Raw genomic sequence first — 19,027 nt, forward strand, 5'->3', positions numbered from 1 at the left:
CCAGCACCCAGGATTCACGGGCTCACAGGGGTGGAGGAGGGGATACCCCAGTGGGGATGCCCCTGAGTGGGGGATGCAGGTGAGGGACTCAGAGACCCCTGGATGGGCAAGTGCCTGGGGACACCCCATGCCCCAGGGAGGGTGGACCCCAGCCACCACATCCTCGTCCACGTTGCTCCTGGGACCACCATAGAGCCCTTGGAGAAGGCAGTCTTCCCTCCATCTGGCTCCTGACCACAGCCCCGGTCCCCACACTCGGAGGCCCCCAGGCCGCGGCCGCTTGGTCAGAATGCGGCCCCTCAGTGCCACCCTGTCCCTCACCTGCCGGCCTCCAGAGTGTGTGATGCGGCCGCAGGGCGTCGGGCTCGCTGGGGAGTGGTTGCCTTTGACACAGGCACACCTTGTCAGAGAGAAGCCCCCTGACAGCCCTCGTGGGCAGGTCTGGCAACTGGGAGGGGGACCACCTGGGTGGGGTGAGGGGCCCGAGTGTCCACACGGGCCTAAAGCCAGATGCGACACCCCCAGCACCTGGTTCCAGGCTGAGGCATGAGGAGAGCACGGGCACAAAGTGTTGACATCGAGAGGGGTTGGGCGGCATGTTAGTTACCTCCTTAGAGTGGACTGCAGGTCCGCTCGGCCTGCCCTTCCTTGTGGGGCTGCACCTGCCCTGCGGCCGCACCCTCCAGGTGGCCCTGCCCCAGCCTCGCCCCGTCGCCCCTGTGGCCCTATGCCCTTGGCATGGCTGCCCCTCCCACCGGGTGTGGTTCTGGCCTTCAGGCTCCCTGACCAGAGGGCGGGTGATCGCTTCCAGGCCAGCCCTCCTACCGGGCTAGCGGCTCCCTGGCTGACCCAGTGGCCGGCAGCCACTCCCCCAATGGGTGGAGGGGCATCCCTCGGGTCCATCTGAGAGTGGGCAGTTGGGGCGGCCTCGCTGGGACGGGGAAGCTAAGGGCTCGGGTTCCACTGGCAGTTGGGCCGTGAACTCAGGAGGTTCTGCTGGGGAGAAGGTTCCAGCAGAGCCCCACTGCCCTCCAACCTTGGTTTTGTCCCGGAAGGAGGGATGTGAGGGCAGGGGCGGCCTCTTGGCGCCCCATGTGCTTCCTCGACCCCGGAGCTTCCGGCTCTGACTCCCCACCGTTCCCCCTCCGCCCCCACCCCTCACTCCCACCCCTGGGTCCGGCTCTGGGCCACCGCATGACGTGAGCCGACCACAAGCGGTGCTGCAAGTGAAGCTGTGAGTGGCGGCTGGAGCTAGGGGGCCTGTCTGGGCGAGAGCTTCTGTGTCCGTGGGAGCCCCGGCTCCCCTCACAGCCCCGGCCACCTTTGGGGCTGGCAGGCACTGTCCCGCTTCTGTTGTCCAGCACTGCGTGTCCTCAGGCGGGGCCTGGACCTCTCTGAGCCTGAGCTTCCTGTGTGGACAGTGGGAGCCAAGCCCTCCCTGGGCTTCGCTGTATGCCCAGGGGGATGAGCCACGGTGAGCGCAGCAGGTGCCCGTGGCAGGGTCTGGGGTCCATCTGGGAGCAGCTCCCGCATCAGCCCCAAAGGCGAACTCCAAGGCACCTTCTTGTAGAGCGGACAGACAGCAACCCCTCATCTGAGGCCTCGCCGCCCTCCCAGCTGAGCACCATCGCCCTGGAGGACCTGGGGCTCCTGGAGGAAGAGCTGGCCAGCCCCGAGCCCCTGAGTCTGGAGGAGGTCTTGGAGAATGATGCGTGCAGCCGCCTGCCGTCCAACGCCTCCAACCTGGAGCAGGGCACCCCGAAGCGCTGGAAGCAGCTAGAGCAGTGGTGAGCCCCTAGGGCAGGCAAGGGAGCCTTGCGGTCAGTACCGCCGCCCCACATATATAGCCGATGGCCTGCTCCTTGCCCCACAGGGTAGCCGACCTGCAGGCCGAGGTGGCGTCCCTGCGGGGACACAGGGCCCGCTGCGAGCATGCCACGCTGAGCCTGCTGCGGGAGCTGCTGCAGGTGCGGGCCTGCCTGCAGCTGCAGGACACACAGCTGAAGAGGCTGCAGCTGGAGGCGCGGCAGGCGGCTCCAGCCCCCGAGAAGGAGGACATCCAGGTAGGGAGTGTCCCGAGGCCTGGGGGCAGTGCCTCCCTGGAACCTGAGCCCCACTCAGCCCAGGCCCAGCACCCCGACAACCCCCGGGGTCCAGCTCCGAGGCCCCGGCTGCACTCAGCCTGTGTCTCCGCCTCGCAGCTCCCTGGCCCACAGCAGCAGAACCAGATGCAGGCTCTGGACAAGAGGTACCCCCCACTCACAGAGCAGACCTGGGGGAGGGAGAGGGCCTTTGGGAAAGCAGCCGCTGCTGCCCGGCCAGCGTGGGCCCCAGCCCCGGGATTTGGTTCCCTCCTACGTGGCGTCTTGCTCAGGTTAGCAAATCTGTTCTCAGCTCCTCTCCAGAAGGCCTGGTTGCTGGAGCCCGGGAGCCCAGGAAGGGGGCTGAGGCTTGGCCAAGCCCCCACCCTGAAGGCTGCCCAGCCTGCTCCTGGCCGCCGGGAGGGGGCAGGCGGGCCCCAGGCAGAGATGCCTCTTCTGTGCCAGGCTGGTGGAAGTCCGGGAGGCTCTAACCCAGATCCGGAGGAAGCAGGCGCTCCAGGACTCTGAGCGGAAGGGTGCTGAGCAGGAGGCCAGCCTCAGGTGGGCCCCTATGGTGGCAGTCTCTGGACCTGCCGAGTGGTCTTGGGGGCATCCCATGGCAGGGCAGGCATCCCCCCGCCCTGGGTGCCAAGCTGCTGGTTGACCAGAGGCCTCAGAACCCCTGTGGACACTCTGGGGGGAAAAGACACTTGAGCCCAGCGTCCGCACCCTGCCCCTCCCCCGTCATCACGCTCACAGGGAGCCCAGCTCTCACCATCCCGGGGTGGGGGTGCGGGGGGGACATGCACTGGGCTTCTGGCGTTTACCCCGGTGAGGTCAGACCCCTTGCTCTGCCAGCCCATGGATCAGTCTCCGCCCCCCGGATACAGGCTCAGGCCTGAGAAGGACTTGGCGTCCAGGCCCCCACTGCATCCCTGGGGCCCCCCAAGGCCATTTGGCCAGCTGGGCTGCCGTCACCTGCAGCCATTGCCCCCAGGCTGTCCGAGCTGACCGGGAAGCTGAAGCAGGAGGAGCAGGACCGTGAGGTGGCCTGTGGGGCCCTGCAGAAGAGCCAGGAGGAGGTGGGCCAGAAGGTGGACCACGAGGTGGCCAGGATGCAGGTACCCGGGAGGCCCGGGCCAGGCACAGGCATCTGAGCGGCCGACGAGCTGCCAGTGGTCTGGTCCACGCCGGATCCCTCCCAGCCAGCGTTTCCTCCGTTGGCGGGCTCTTCCTTTCCCCTGCTCTTTTTGGTTCTGTCCATGTGTTTGGACCTGGGCCAACCCCCAAGACCCACGCTGTGCACCGTGGTGGCCACTAGCCATGGGGGTCTCTGCATGTCGGCTCCTTGGTCAGATGAGCCAGACCACAGTGCCCTGTGGCCGCCTGTGGCCGGCGCCGACTGCCACAGCCACAAGACGGAGCACGTCCTCCCCCACAGAAAGTCCATCACGAGCGCCTCCCCGTCCTGAGGGACCAGCCCCTGGATCAGGAAACAGAAGCTCATACCCTGAGGCCCTTCCCCACCCTCCACCCCCACACATGGACATGCATATCCTGGTGGGCCCACTGCTGGGCCAGCGTGTGTGGCCTAGAAGGTGGGGCTGGGGCCGTGCGCCTCTGCCCAGACTCTGTAGCTCTGCAGATAGAGACCAGGCCTCATGCCGTGTTCCCAGCTACTGCCCGCATAGCTCAGCTGCCCCGCTGCCTGCTGCCCCTCCTCGGCCCTGTGGGAAGGCGGTGTGCTGGCCCTGTCGAGAGGCAGGTGCTCCGGGCAGCATCGGGGCTCAGGGTTCCCCACGCCCGGCTGGCCCGCCACCCCCCTAGTGCGCCCCAGGGCACTGAGTAGGCTCCTCAGCCTGTGGTCATCTGTCTACTGTTGCCCACGGCTGCTTTGGCGCAGGAGCCGCAAAGCTGGAGGGTTGTGACAGAGACCCTGGGCCCATCGACCCAAATGTCTGCCTCTTGGTTCTTTACAGAAGCAGCCAAGCCCGGCTCTGGGTCAGCCTGCATGGGGTGGGGAGGCCCGTGCGGGCTCAGGGCACACCTGCCCTGGACTGGGGGCGGCCCTCCCGGCCTTAAAAGGAGAGAGTGCCTTGTGCCTGTCGGCGTGTGGCGGGGGCGGTGCTGGGCGGGGCTGCACCCAGACCCCTGGTGAGGCAGGAAGGGAACAATGGAGGGAGAAAGGGGAAGGGCCTCCTCCCTGGGCCCTGGGGCGAGGGCAGGCAGAGTGCGAGTGAATGTGTGTGTGTACATGTGTTTGCGTGTGTGTGCCCATGGTCAAACGGACACCAAGCTCCTGGCAGGGATGGGATCGGTGGCTGGTCTGCTGTGTCCCTTGGCCCAAGGATCTGGGGGTCACTGTGGGGACCACGTGTGTCCTGGGCCTCTTCATTGCCCTTGGGGACCAGGGCCCCGCCTGCCCACCTGCCGACCTCTGGAGGGCGTGACGGGCCCGGCCCTGCAGGTGGGGGACCAGAGCTGCCTCCGACAGAAAAGGCTGGGCAGAGCACAGCATGGCACTATGGACGAGGGGGCGGGCGTGGGGGATGCCCACGGCCATGGCCACCGTGATGGACCCCACCCACAGGCCCAGATGACCAAGCTGGGGGAGGAGATGAGCCTCCGCTTCCTCAAGAGGGAGGCCAGGCTGTGCGGCTTCCTGCAGAAGAGCTTCCTGGCCCTGGAGAAGGTGTGCCCCTACTGGGGGAGGGGGGAGTGGCTGCGCCCCCCATGCCCCAGGCTCATGGCCACTGGCCGCTGCAGAGGATGAAGGCCTCAGAGAGCGCGCGGCTGCGGGCGGAGAGCGCCCTGCGGGAGGAGCTGGAGGGCAGGTGGCGGCAGCTGCAGGAGCTGGACATGGAGCGTGTGCGGGCCCTGCAGGGGCAGTGTCAGGTGGGGGAGGGGCGGTGCCAGGGGGAGGGGCGGTACCAGGTTGGGGGGCGGTGCTAGGCAAGGAGGGTGGGGACATTGCCAGGCAGCAGGGAGGCGCAGGCCCAGGTAGGGGGGACGAGCAATGGCAGGTGGGTGATGGGGAGACTAGGTGGGTGGCATGGCACATGCGGGCCCTGTAGGGGCAGCGCCAGGCGGGCAGCGTGCCAGGCCCCCTCCGCCTGGCAGCAGGAAGAGTGCCACCTCCTGGAGCAGTGCCGGGGCCTGGACAAGGCCGTGGTCCAGCTGACCGAGTTTGTGCAGCAGAACCAGGTGTCACTCAACCGCGTCCTGCTGGCCGAGCAGAAGGCCTGGTGGGTGGCCGAGCAGGCCCTCAGGCAGGGCGGGTGACCTCCTAGCACGGTGCCCCAGGGCAGAGGGGCGGCCTTGTAGTGGGGCTCCCCTCAACACCCTGGCCTGTCCTTCGCAGGGTGCTCTGAGTGGTAGCAGTGGACACAGCCCAGTCTAGTGGCCCCTGGGATGACACCCATCATCTCGTCCCTGGGGCCTCCTGGAAGGCTCTGATGCCAGTGGCCCTGGTCCAGTGCCCGAGGTGGGGGCCGGCCTTGGCTGAGAGTCAGTCTTTCTGTGGCACCCACCCCCAGGGACGCCAAGGGGCAGTTGGAGGACAGCCGGGCTGGGGAGCTGGCCACCTACCTGCAGGAGAACCTGGAGGCCATGCAGCTGGCCAGCGAGCTGGCCCAGCAGGAGACGCATGGTGCCTTGGAGCTGGTGAGGCCGCCAGGCGGGGGGCGGGCTCGCAGGGCCCCCCTTCCAGGCAGGCGGCACACTCAGCCCCGCTCCCCGCAGCTCCGAGAGAAGAGCCAGGCCTTGGAGGTGTCCGTGGCTGAGCTGGTCAGGCAGGTGAAGGACCTGAGTGACCACTTCCTGGCCCTGAGGTGGCGGCTGGACCTGCAGGAGCAGACGCTGAGCATCCGGCTGCAGGAGGCGAGTGTCCCAGACAGGAGGGGCCCCGCCTCCCCGGCAACTGGCCTCACGGCCCTGGGACCAGAGTGCATGGGCTCCACAGAGTGGCCAGCACAGCAGCCTCCTCTTAGGGGTTCTTTGTCTTCTTTTTCTGACAGCTTTATTGAGGTTCAGGGCACACACCAGTCCACCTTTTCAGAGTGTGAATTCCGTGGTTCTTTGTGCGTTCTGAGCTGTATAAGCACTACCATGGTCACTTCTAGAACCTTTCCTTCCCCTCTGAAGGAAACCCCGTGTGTCCGCAGACACTCCCAGCCCCAGGCAAGCACTGATCTGCTTCCTGTCTGTGGATCTGCCCGCTCTAGATGTTTCACATAAGTGGGACCGAACACCCTGTGGCCTCTGTGAGTGTCTCTCACTGAGCGTCGCGTGTCTGGGGTCCATCCGTGCTGTGCATCAGCACGTGTCTCCTTTTCTCGGCTGTGACATCTCACCATGGACGGACCACAGCTTATGCATCTGTCCGCTGATGGGCACTGAGCTGCTGCCGTTTTGATGCCCTCAGTCCTGCTGTGAACACACGTGTGCACACGTGATCACCCTTTGGCGGTGGGGCAGGCGCCTGTTTTCAGTCCCTGTCTGCACAGGCTTGTGGGCCACTTGGGGCAGGGAGCCGGGCCCGCTGTCTGCCACGCCAGGCTGTGTCCAGTTAGCGTGGACCTGCTCAGACCTGAGGCGGGTGCCCCATGCCCTCTAGGAGCTCTGCTGTGTGCGGGTGACCGTGTTGGGTCTACCCACGTGTCCGTCTGTCCTCCCGTCCCCCCTCCCCCTCCCGCTGGGCTCCTGCCCTCACTGGTGCCCCACCCAGACACAGAATGAGTGGGCGGTCGCAGAGCAGCGGTGGCGGGAAGGCCTGACGCGGTGTCGAGAGGAGGCGGAGGCGCACCTGCGGGAGGTGCAGGAGCAAGTGGACCAGCTGCCCCAGCAGGTGGGTGCGGGCTGGGCGGTCTCCCCTCCCGCTGTGCCTGCCCATAGCTGCCCGTCCACTCCACGTTTCAGATAGAGGCTGTCACCGACAAGTGCGTGCTTCACAAGAGCGACTCGGACTGCAAGATCTCTGCCGAGGCCACAGCCAGGTGAGGCGCAGCTCCAACAGGGTCAGCAGGGCCTTCGGGGCGGGGCTGCCCCCACCCCCAAGCAGGGCAGTCATCTTAGCACCACCTGCGGCCTCCCAGGCCTCCTGATGGTGGGCGTCTTCCCCAAGCCCCCGCCCCTGTGGCTGCCCTGAGCCCTCCCCAGCCCCACCTGGCCCAGGTGGGGCTGGGGCCCCAAGCTTTGGGCTTGGGTCCTGCTGGGGGCTGTCACCTCCTGGGGACCCCCTGGTGCCCACCAGAGGGCCAGCAAGGCTTAGCACCCCTGCCCTACCCAGGGCCTCCTCCCTCCGCCGCCCTGCATGCCCCTGCGGGCCCTCCCAGAGCCCGGCAGCCCCGCCTCTGTGCCCACAGAGAGCTGGCGGTCGAGGCCGTGAGGCAGGAGCTGGCTGCCCTGCTGTCCTCCGTGCAGCTGCTCAGAGAGGGCAACCCCGGGCGCAAGATCGCCGAGATCCAGGGCAAGCTGGCCACGGTACCCAGGGCCTGGCACACTTGGCGGGGGCAGGGGCCACGCAGACTTCCCCCAACCAGGGAGGCTCTGATCCAGGACACCGCCTGGCGGGTGGGGCAAGGCTCATGGAACCAGCCGTCCTGCTGCTGGCTCTGCACACCTTGGCCTCTGAGAGTACCAGTGGGGGCTCCCACATGGGCCCCCGGATGCTGGGGCACGTCCACGGTCACAGGGGAGAAAGCGGCCCTAAGAACTGCTGAGTCCCGCCTTGTCACTGGGCAGAGTGATGCTCCCAGTTTCCACCCAGGGTCCTGGACCCTCTCGTGGGAGAGCCTCCTGCCCCGAATGGCTGGGGTGGGGCTGCCCCCCGGGGCTGCAGGCTTTCTGTGTCCGTGGCCACAAATAGGGGGCCATGTTTAGTTTCAGAACCAAATGATGAAATTGGAAACCAGCATCCAGGACAACAAGACCATCCAGAATCTCAAGTTTAATACAGAAACCAAGCTGGTAAGAGGCGGCCCCCGTGCTGGCCGCTCCTGCCCCCCAGGCCTGCAAGTGAGCTGCCTGTGCCTTCCTCTGTGCGGGGCCTGATGCCCCACTGCCCTTGCCACCCCCAGCCCGGCCACCCCTTACTCTCCTCTCTGTGCAGCTGTCTGTCTGTCTGCGTGTCTGGCCCAAGCTGCGTTTCCCAGCAGATAAGGCCCGGGTTTGTCCAGAGGGAGATAATCCCCACTGGCAGGCCCCGTCTGGTCCGACTCCCTCGTCCACAGCGCACGGAGGCAATGGCCACCCTGCAGGAGAGCGTGCTGCGCCTGTGGAGTGAGGAGGGCCCCTGGGCCCCGACGCTGAGCAGCAGGAGGGGCCCCATGTCCCTGGGGCGGCAGCAGCTCTTCGTCAAGGACGTGGCCCCCAACGACGTGGTCCCTGTGAATCACTGGGGCGTGTATCAGGCTGTGAGGTGGGCAGCGGGAGCCGCCTTCCAGAGCGCCTGCAGGTCCGGGTTCGGGGGAGGCCGCAGGGCAGGGGATGGAGGTGGGCCCCGGGTGTGAGCAGTGTCTTGGGCAGGTGGCTACAGTGGAAGACGGCTCTCATGAACCTGGCAGCCCGGCAGACTCCCAGGAGCGTGGCCTTGGAGAAGCCCCTTGGCCAGAAGCCTGCCTGCCGACTCTCATCCCTGCCTGTTCCCCAGAAATAAATGTGCCCGCCCCATTCCTGTGAGAGTCCAGAGTTCCCTCCCGGGGCCAGGCAGGAGGCCCCAGGCAGAGAAAAGACCAAGAGGGTCTTTCTGAGCCTCCCAGAACCCGTTCCAGCCAGAGCCACCAAGCCCAGGTCCCACAGCTCCACAGGGCCTCCTGCCCACAGCACTGTGCACCCCCGGCCTTCGCTCCACACCAAGATGGTGCCCTCTTCCTGCCCCACCAGAGAGCCCTTGGCCCAGTAGCTGGCCCTGGCCTGCTGCGGACACTGCAAGGAGGGGCCACCCTGGGGCCAGCCGAGCGGGCAGTGCAGAGGGTGGCCCTACACCACTGGCTGGAAACTCGGGGGCTGGCCTGGGGGACATGGGACTCACCCACACCATGTGGACTTGAGCCCCCACCTCCGAGGGGCTGCAGCTCCTGCCCTGCCCTCCCTTCTGTGGGAAGAGCCCCTGGGCAGCTCCAGCCCAACCCTGCCCTGGCCTGGGGAGCCCCCACCTGAGCTGGTCCAAGTCCTGGTGGCCACCGTGGCTGGGGGTCCCCTGGCTCCTTCCAGTTCGGCAGGAAGGTGAGTCCAGATGCCTGGAGCCCTTGGCTCACCCCCACTGACCCTCGAGTGATCACTAGGCCTCGGCCAGCTGCACCGCCTCCAGGCCCGGGGTCCCCATGCCTAGCAGCTCGGACCCGGCCTCTGCTGACCAGCTGGCCAGCAGGTCACTGAAGTCGGGTGTGCCGGGGTGCAGCAGGCCCAGGGGGCTGGGCGCCGGCTCCCTCCAGAAGGACGGGGGCAGCTTCCTCTGGGTCATTGGGGTGATGTGGCCATACTTGCGCTCCAGCCTGAGTCGCCGCCCACCCACCGCCCGGGGCCCCAAGCACTGCCGCAGCCCGTAGTCAAACAGCTCGGCTAGGGGCCCCAGCAGTGGCGGCCCATCCCTGCCAAGGCCTGCCCCGTGCACCTGCCCCTCGGGGCACCCCGGGGAGCAGCCCCCCGGCTCAGTGGCCTCATGGTCTTCCAGGGGGGCGCTGCAGGCTGGGCGCACCAGGTCAGCACAGGAGAGCTCCCTGGCCAAGCTGCTGGCTGGGCGGCCGTCAGCGTAGATGTCACAGGCATTGGGGTCCTGCCCCCGGTCCTTGCGGCCGAAGTACCGCTGGATGTCGCCGCTGATGAGCTCCGAGAATCGCAGCAGCTGCAGCGGCGTCTCTGGGCTGCTGGGGTCCAGGGGGGGCACTTCGGGGGCCCAGCCTGGGCTGTGGGGCTTTGGGCTGTGCCCCTCTGGCCCCTCGGCCTCCAGCTTCTCCTCCTCCCCCTCCTCCTCCTCCTCCTCTGAAGTGTCTGGGGGCTCCAGGGCGGGCGGCAGGAAGGGCCGGAGGGCCGGCAGGGGCAGCCGGAAGCCACAGAGCGGCCGGATGACCCCCGCAGCCATCTCCTCGTGGAGTGTCGGGGCAGCGGGTTCCGGCTGTGGAGGGAGGCAGAGAGGGGACAGGATAGTGGTCGGGGCCCCCAGCCCTGCTAGGGGAACGGCCACTGCAGGCTTGGGGCAGGCGCCGAGCTCAGGGACGGCTGATGTCTGGGGAGAGACGAGGTGGTGGTCCGCGGGCGGGTGGGCGCGGCGGGAGGGGGCGTGCTGGCCATGGTCACCCCGAGGGGCGGGTTCATCCTGCCCTGTGGGCTGGGGGCCTGGCGACAGTGCCACTGAAGCAGCGCCTCGGAGACGGGAGCGGGCCGGGGGCAGGGAGCCGGCCGGGCGGGCTGCGGGCGGCTGTGGGGTCTGGAGAGCAGAGCGCTGTCGCAGCGCAGGGTCGCTGCAGCCCCTGACACACAGGCTGGCTGGTGGGGCGGGGGCGGGAGATCCCTTTGGTGCCCCCCATGAGTGTCTGGTTGGCAGGGTCCCCCCCGTCCCTGAGGTGCCAGTGCTGAGCCCGGGAGGCCAGGCCTGGCCACCTTGACCCAGCTGTTCTGTCCCTGGAAGTCTGGGGGCTTCAGGGGCCCTGAGGGTGACTCTGGGGGGGGCCTTTGGGGGAGGGCAGAGCCATTTCTCTACCCCCACCGCCCCAGGATTCCCTGTGCTCTCTGTGGGGGGGGTCACCTGGCATGTTTCTTGCCTGAGGCTAGGTGTGGGGAGGTGGTGCAGGCAGGACTGGGCAAGTCACTGACAGGGACCAAGGGGGGCTGCGGGCGGGGTGGGGGATGCGGGGAGCTGATTCTGAATGCGGGAGGCCCCCACCCCAGGACAGGCCAAGCTCCTCTGCTTCAGGGAGGCAGGCAGGCCAACCTTTGGCCAAGAAGCCTCCTGGGGCACCCTGGCAGGGGGCAGGAAGAAAGGGAAGGGGGTTCAGAGAGGGAGGGGGTCCCAGCTTCAGGAAACCACGCTGTGTGTGGGGGAGGGGAGGAGAGTCGGAGTCAGGGGAGCTCCCCTCCCCCGCCCCCTGCCCCTGCCCTCTGCTCACAGTTCTGGGGTCTCTCTTCCCTGCCTGGGTGTCCCGTGGCCTCAGCGTTGGGGCACGGATGGCCGCTGGTGGGGAGCCGAGCCTCGGGTGTTCTGTCTCCCCCTGGCCTGGTTTTGTCCTCAATGACCCAGCCCTCCCCACCCTGCTGGTGACCCCTCCCCGTGGGTGGGTGGTCTGCAGAGACCACCTGGGCAGAGGAGCCCACAACCTTCTGCTGCCCACGCCCACCCGCCACCCAGCCTGGCTCCTACCTGCCACGGCCTGCAGCTCCAGCTGGGCAGGCCCACCTCCACCTGGGCTCAGCATTTATAGCCAAGCTCCGTGGCCGGCCAGGCCAGCAAATATTTGATGACTGCATTGTCATCGCAGACTGGGCAAATAGAGCCCGTTTGCTTTAGCGCCCGGCAACCAGGGCCCCGCTGGGGGAGCCTCAGCCTGCCTGGGGACGGTGGAGTGTTTGCCACTCGCCCAGCTGGCTCACACCCGGCCGAGGACCCTTATCTCAGCCGCTGATTGGGGCCCAGACCCAGCCTTGTCAAATAGGCGGAAAATTAAATTTCATGCTATTTTGACTTCTGGAGTAGCCTTCTCTAGAGGACATCCTGCCTCCACAGCGTCCTGGGTGTGCGGGCTCTGGGCCAGCAGCAGTCCTGGATGTGCAGGAGGGCCAGAGACCACCAGCCAGGCCGCTCCCACCACCTCCCACCGCCCCAGAGCTGCGAGTGCATGTGCGGCAAACCCCAAGGAACCCCTGCCACCCCAGGGCCTCGCCCTTGGCACCTGCTTCTCTGGCATCTGGGTCCTCCTCCGAGGGACGTGGTAGCCCCTCCAGCCCTGGGGGTCCCGCCCAGGGGTGTCCTCACCGCATCTCCCAGGCGGTTACAGTCGCCACCGCGAGCAGGACCCCAGAAGGCCTGGACCCCACCAACCCCCGCCCAGGAGCCAGGCCCTGACCCCAGCAGCTTCCCAGGCCAGCCTCCCTGCCCCCTCCATGTGCTGCTGCCCTCGCCCAGCCAGTTCCCAGCAAACTGGGGGGCTGAGCAGAGCTGGGGGAGCCTCTCACAGCCCTGGAGGCCAGAAGCCCGAAGTGAAAGGTCCTACCCAAGGCTCTAGCCGGGAGCCCACCCGCCCCGCTCCCTCCTGATCCCAGACTCCCAGCCTCTGCTCATCGCAGGGCTGCCCCATCCCACCCCGTGTTGTGTCCCTGTCCGAGTTTCTCTGCTCTTTGTAGAACACCTGTCCTGGGACTGAGGGCCACTCCAGTCCCTCTGACCTCGCCCCACTGACCCTCCTTCCACGTGAGGTTCCCTTCTGAGGTCCATGTGGACACGGTTTGGGGGACACTGTTCTATCTCGTCACCCACCACGTGTGGGTGCAGCTGGGTGCTTTCCTCCCAGACAGCAGCCCCAGTGCTTGGGGGACAGGTTCTCAGCACAGGATAGGAGCCCCTCCCAGCCTGGCGTGTGCCTGGCCCCCGGGCCCCAGGGTCACTCACGGCCTGAGATCTCCCTCCGGCTGCAGGCCTCACCTGCACACCCCCTTCCAGGGCCCTTCAGCTCCAGGCTCCACCGCCCTCTGCAAGGGGGCTGCTCCTCTCCCATCCCACTGGGGTCCTAGCGGGGACTGTGGGGGGACTTGCCCCGCTGAAAGCTGCCAGTCACTTCTCTGCCACCTGGAGGGCCCAATGCCTGCCTTCAGGACTGGGTTCACCTGGCTTCGGGGAAATGACAGGAAATGCAAAGTTCTACCCTAGGGACGCGATCCGCCCCAGGCCAGGCTGGTGACCTGCCCCACAGGGGCCTTCGCAGCAGCCAAGGGAAGCTGGGGCTCAGGGTCCAGTGGCTGCCCAGGGTGGCTGGGACCCCAGGGTCCCTCTCTCCCCAGACACAGCCCCCAGGAGTGCCCTCCGTGACCGACCCAGGCCTGGACCCCAGCATTTGCCCGGACCCCAGCTGCAGTTCCCTGTCGGGAACAGCCAGGGCCCAGGCCTGGGGAGAGGCTGGAGTCCAGCTAGGCTCTGGGTCAGCCCCACAGGGTGGCGAGGGCAGTGCAATCTGGGTGGAGGCCCCAGGAGGGCCTGTGGGTCAGTCTCCAGCCCTCGCCTGTGCTGGGTCCCTGGCTGGGGGGCGCCGGGCTGAGGAAGGTGAGGTGCAGCCCTGCCCTGGAGAAGGTCCTGCAGTGTGGCCAGAGGGGGGCTTCATGAAGGAGGGGGTCTGCGGGCGCTGAGGGGGCAGTGAAGGCGCTGCAGCAGTGGGGATGGCCTGGCGAGGATGCCCACTCCCTCGCCCTGGGAACTGCCATCGCCTCACCTGGCAGAGGGACCCAGCGGGGCTGACTGACCAGAGGACCCCGAGATGGGAGGCAGTCCTGGGTTACCCCACGGGCCATGATTCAGAGGGAAGGCGGAGGGGCCTTCAGAGGGGCCAAGCGCCGGGTGGGCAGACACGGGTCAACAGAACAGAGGGTCCCTGCTGGCTTTGAATGAGGGCAGGGCCTCAAGCCAAGGAATGGAGTGGCCTCCAAGCCCCCTAACCCTTGGGGCCCCTGAGTGGGCCGGGGGCTAAGGCCCTCAGGCTGCCAGGCCCTCCGGCGCCTGCTTCCGGCCAGCCCCCCTCATGCGCAGTGTGGGGACTTCACAACTCTGTGCCCACCCACCCCCACCTCTGCTCTCAGGCCTCGGCCCCCAGGAGACAGGTTCTGCTTTTCCAAAGGTGATGGCCCTGCCTGTCCCCACGCACCCTGTATTGATCTTCCCAGGGAAAATCAATAGGTCCAATATGTCAGCTCTCAAGTGGCGCTACAGTAAATTACTCCCGCCATCAGGCACACTGGGCGGCAGCCTCCCTCCCATTAGAGGAGCATTAGGCCCGTGTGAGATTGCTCTGTGTGTGCTTTGAGATAATGAAGGCTGAGGTGTTGGTTTATGCCCCGGGGGGTGGGGGGGGGAGGGCGGGCAGGGGCATCGCTGACAGTGTGGGGAACCTGTCACCCAGCGCCTTGCCAAGATTGCTGGGGTCAGGAAGGGGAGGGTCCTGGAGACACTCTGGGGGTGGCCCCAGGAGCATCTGGTTGTGGCTTTTCCCATCGGGGTTCCCCCACATCGGAGAGTCAAGCAAACCCCAGCATTTGGGGCTGCTGTCACTCTCCAGCCAGAGGCCAGAGGGGACACACGTGTCACTGAACAAGTGGATTTCAGCAGGGAGAGCTCATGGCCTGCAGTGCAGGTGTCTCGGGAGGTGGGCCTTAACAAAGGGCTCTGGGTTCAGCGGTGTGTGTGTGGGGGGGCTGTGCTCTGGGGGCTGTGAATCTCTAGGGGCTGCTGTAACAAAGGATCACCAACAAGGCGGGGCGGGGGGAGCTAAAACAACACAGTTCCTTTCTCACAGTTTCAGAGGCCAGATATCTGAAACCATGAAGACTCTGAGAAAGAAACTCTTCCAGGCCTTTCTTTAAGCTTCTGGTGCAGCCAGGATCCTCCCAGCTCCTCAGCTCTTGGCTCCATCACTCCAGTCTCCGCCCGCCTCTTGGCATGGCCTTCTCCCCATGTGTCTCTGAGTCTTTTCTCCTAAGGACGCCATTTAGGGCCCACCCTATCCAATATGATATGCATACGTGGGTGCTAAGTCTCTTCAGTCGTGTCCGACTCTTTGCGATCCCATGGACTGTAGCCCGCCAGGCTCCTCTGCCCGTGGGATTCTCCAGACAAGAATACTGGAGTGGGTAGCCATTCCCTTCAGGGGATCTTCCTGACCCAGGAATTGAACCCGCATCTCTTACACCTCCTGCACGGGCAGGCGGGTTCTTTACCACTAGTGCCACCTGGGAAACCCCATCCAATATGACACAACTAATTACATCCACAAAGACCTTTCCAAATAGGGATCATGTGGTGGGCTCCAGGGGGACAGAATTTGGAAGAACATTGTTCAGTCCAGTGTAGCATCACTTAAAAGCTGTATTTCTTTTTAGCCGTGCTGGGTCTCTGTTGTGGTACACAGGCTCCTCACTGCTCGCGGGCTTCCTCTTGTTGTTGAGAGAGAGGACAACTCTTCATCGTGGTGCTCGGGCTTCTCCTTGCAGTGGCTTCTCTTGTTGCGGAGCACAGGCTCTAGAGTGCATGGGCTCAGTAGTTGCCTCCCAACATGTGTGAGCTTAGTTCCCAGCCAGGGTTTGAACCCACATCCCCTGCACTGGAAGGCAGATTCTTAACCACGGAACCACCAGGGGCATCCCTAGTATAGCGTCTTAATACATCTTGTCCAGAAGGAGGACAGCCATGGCTAGTGAATGACCAGAGTCCCTCCCCTTAGCCAGGAAGCAGGTATTTGGTATTTTTTTGAGGTTTGGGCCACGTCCATGTCTTGTCTGTGTTCAGACGTGATTGTCTTGAGCCACTGTGGTCATGGAGTGCCCTGGTCCAACACAGATGTTCTCTGAAGTTGTTTCTGTCCCACGGGAGAGCCCAGCTCTGAGCCCCAGACCAGCTCCCAGAGATCAGGGACTGCTGACTCCACAGGACCCCGTGTCCTGTGCATCATGCCTTCACCTAGAATGGAGACCCGGCCAGCAGGACTTGGGCACAGAGGACATGTGGATTTGCTAAATCTTTGTTGTGGCCTGCACTGCTCCTCCAGGACTCTGAAAGAGCACCCTAGGAGCCTAGCGGCCATAAGGGAACATCCATTGCTTCAGGATGGAAGGACATTTCAACGCTGTCCCGTTAACATTAACAGCTGCCCCGGGGGCTGCTGAGGGCCCCTCAGGCAGAGCTCCAGTCCTGGAAGCAGCCGTGAAGGACAGGAGATGCCCATTTTACAGCCGAGGAAGCAGAGGCTCAAGAGGTGCCTGTCCAGGTGTCTAGTTTCTGTCACGCATCCAAGGCAGTCATCAAAACAGTTTTAATGACCCTTTAGAGTCTGCCTTGCACGGGGGGGGGGGGGGGTGGGGGTGGGGGACACGGTCCCAGCACCCCGCCCCCAGCCCCTGCCCTTGGCCTCCCCAGCTCTGAGCCCCCTCTGCTGGTCCAGGGCAGCTTGTGCCCAGATGCTGGAAAGCAGACCAACCAGGTGGCTGCATCAGTGTAGGTAGCAGCTCAGTCCCTAGCCTCAGGGTCCTCCTGAGGCTACCTGCTCAGGCTGTCTTCACTTCTCCCAGGAAGCCCTACAGGCTGCACACCAGAATGATTGTGGTCCATCCTCCTTCCTCTGAACTGGCTCAGCAGTGACTCTGGGTGGGGTTCTGGGGTGGAACAGGTAGGGCGGAGCCCAGTGAGGAGGACGTGAGCACACAGAGGCACCTCTGTTGACACAGCAGCTCTGAACACAGCCCTGGGTTTGGAGCTGAGCCGCCACCAGGGGTTCAGGGTTGGGCTTCCCCAGGTGGGGAGACTTCCCAGGTGCTGCTGAGTTAGGAAGCGCTCCAGTCCGCCACGCTTGCTCAAGTGTCTCCAGCACTCCTGGGGTGTGGCAGGATCCCCGAGGCTGGTGCTTCTCCCACCAGAAAGCAGGTGCAGAATATGCTTGAGGCAAAGGCGCTGAACCAGGGAGGCAGCAAATTACAGCTGCCAACCAAAGATTGTCTCGCCACCCAGTTCTGCAAAAATGAGGTCACTAGCCACCATAGTGGCTGACCTTCAACACACCCTGAAAGGAGTTAAGGGAAAACTGACCAAAAAAAAAAAAAAAGCCCCCTCTAATGTGCTTTTTGTTTTTCAAATGTCACAGCTCACAAGGTGGCCTTGTAATCTGATTTTGTCACCAAGTGCCCCCTCACCCCCACCCCAGCACATTCCCACATCGTCACAGAGTCTGTGGTGATGCCTGGGTCCTCCTATGTGGTCTCCAGACAGGACGGCTCAGCTGACCCAGCGCCAGTTTGCCTTGAAGGCAGAAGGCTCCAGTAGCTTCCCTATAGAGCTGACTGGGGAACAGGGTAGACAGGGAGTCCGGACAGCTCAGGGCTGCCTCTCCCGCCTGACTCCTGCAGGTGGACCGGAAGGTCCCCGAGGAGCACGCTGTAGCCTCCATCCACAACAATAGCGCTCCGCAGGTGGTCCCGCTGGCCTGAAGAGGGAAACGTGCCCGAGTGCCCGTCGGCTCCGTGGAGAGGGCCACGGGCGTGCCCTGGTGCCGTGGGTGAGGCCCACGGTCCTGCGGCTGAGCAGTGCGCCTGCCAAGCAGGGCGGATGGTGTATATGCGGCGACGGCTGCGCAGCTCAGAGCCCGCAGAGCGCGAGGGCTGGGTGCGGGCCCGCGGCCCCGGGGCCGGGTACACTAGTCGACACGGGACTGACTGAAGTCCCACGAAGAGAGCAAGACAGCGGCACGAGGCGGGGGGAAGAGGCGTCCGGGGCTGCGCTGTCACGGCGGGAGGGGTGCGTAGTGTGGGCCGTCATCGGGGGACCCGCGCTGAGGCGAGCTCTTCGGAGCACCATGCTAAAGCCCCGTCCCCGCAGACAGGCTTCAGCCCTGGGGCGCAAGCCCAGTTTGAGGAAGGCTAGCGCCGCCTCGGGCCGGCCGTGAACTACATTTCCCGGCATGCCCGAGAGGCCGACCGGGGGCGGGCCTGCTACGGAAGAGGTTGCAGGAGGACGTGAGTCATTTCCGCTGCGCGAGCGGGGACCCACGTTCTGTAGTCGTGCGCGGAGGCCCGGAACAGCACCGAACTTCCGGCTTCGTGCGACGGAAGTGACGAGATTGCGGCGCGCGGCGGCGCCGAGCGCGGAGCCGGGGTCGCGAGGAGCCGCGTTATGTCCGCGCCGGCGGCCGGGTGAGCTGCACGGGGTCTCGGCGGGACTTCGGGCGGAAGGGGCGGGCGCGCGCGCTCACTGCTTTCTCTCTTCCAGGGCGCTCCTGGCGCTGAGACTCGTGCGCTGGGCTTCCCGAAACCCGCCTCCGCCGCCCAGCGGCCGGGCTCGAGCCCAGCTCGCGGCCGAGGGCGACGAAGAGGATGATCCTCACCTGCCCCTTCGGTTTTCCTCCAGCAGAGCCGCGCCGCTCCGCTGGACAGTGAAGCAGTCCCTGGGAACCGGGCAGCAGCGATCCTGGTGGGTGGTGCTGCCCTTAAGCCTATCCCTCATGGGTCTGGTCATTTGGTGCTTCTTTAGGAAGGAGACCAGCGCGGACCGGTGGTTGAGACGGATGTTGCTGGAAGAGGTACCGCAGCCTAGCGACACTTCTGAAGAGCCTGGAGCTCCGGTGGCCCACGGGGCGAGGACTTAATGGGGTGCCAGGAGCGAAGCAACAGACCTCCGCCCTTAGGCTTTGGCGTCGTGCTTGACCGTTTTCTGTCCCCGTTATTACGCGCGTCCTGAGACTGAGGGACTTGGATGACCCACCTGGCCAAGCTGACCCCTTGAAGGCGACACAGGATGTCAGCAGATCGGAACCGGCTCCTTGTCTGATGCTCGTTTCCCATCGAATACGTCGGAAAGCTTTCTCAGGTCCACGGAAAGGTTTAGGTCGCAGCATGTGCTGTTGGATTTGTGGTGTCTTCGTACATTATCATGTTTACAAAGCAACGTAGTGACACCTGTAGTCCAGTGTGATCTACTTTCTGAGACAGAGTGACTGGCAGAAGAGTTAAACATTTTATCTTACAGTGTACTGTGATGTGTATAAATTAATGTTAGTTTAACAATAAAATTTTAAGTTGGTAATGTGAAGTTAAGCCACTTCATTTTAAGAAAGGGAGCCTTCTAGTCATTTCAATTCCTTTTTTCCTGCCTCCCAGAATAGGAGCTGAGGAAAGAAACCTAAATGTAACTGGTGGAATATGATCAAACAATACCAGAAATAATGAGCATTCTCAGCTCTCTGTACATTTTTATTTTTAGCAAGGCA

General features: G+C 64.9%; 3 protein-coding genes across 3 annotated transcripts; 2 read left to right on the forward strand and 1 right to left on the reverse strand.

Annotated features, from left to right (window-relative positions):
• Positions 1–289: 289 nt before the first annotated feature.
• On the forward strand, positions 290–8,736 carry CCDC154 (coiled-coil domain containing 154). Its single transcript, XM_068968427.1, has 18 exons — positions 290–439; positions 1,362–1,474; positions 1,557–1,787; positions 1,874–2,072; positions 2,217–2,248; positions 2,547–2,642; positions 3,079–3,202; positions 4,672–4,773; positions 4,848–4,976; positions 5,205–5,326; positions 5,618–5,744; positions 5,823–5,966; positions 6,814–6,927; positions 6,999–7,075; positions 7,445–7,562; positions 7,962–8,048; positions 8,312–8,499; positions 8,607–8,736. Exons 1-18 carry the CDS (start codon positions 290–292, stop codon positions 8,734–8,736), a joined length of 2,283 nt encoding a protein of 760 aa, XP_068824528.1.
• A 624-nt stretch (positions 8,737–9,360) lies between these two features.
• Positions 9,361–10,161, reverse strand: PERCC1 (proline and glutamate rich with coiled coil 1). The gene has a single exon (XM_068967219.1). The coding sequence runs from the start codon at positions 10,159–10,161 to the stop codon at positions 9,361–9,363; it is 801 nt and encodes a 266-aa protein (XP_068823320.1).
• Positions 10,162–17,912: 7,751 nt separating this feature from the next.
• UQCC4 (ubiquinol-cytochrome c reductase complex assembly factor 4) lies at positions 17,913–19,027 on the forward strand. Its single transcript, XM_068969045.1, has 2 exons — positions 17,913–17,954; positions 18,031–19,027. Exons 1-2 carry the CDS (start codon positions 17,935–17,937, stop codon positions 18,404–18,406), a joined length of 396 nt encoding a protein of 131 aa, XP_068825146.1. The 5' UTR covers positions 17,913–17,934; the 3' UTR covers positions 18,407–19,027.

The sequence above is a fragment of the Capricornis sumatraensis genome, chromosome 3, assembly GCF_032405125.1.
Source record: "Capricornis sumatraensis isolate serow.1 chromosome 3, serow.2, whole genome shotgun sequence".
Classification (NCBI taxonomy): Eukaryota; Metazoa; Chordata; class Mammalia; order Artiodactyla; family Bovidae; genus Capricornis; species Capricornis sumatraensis.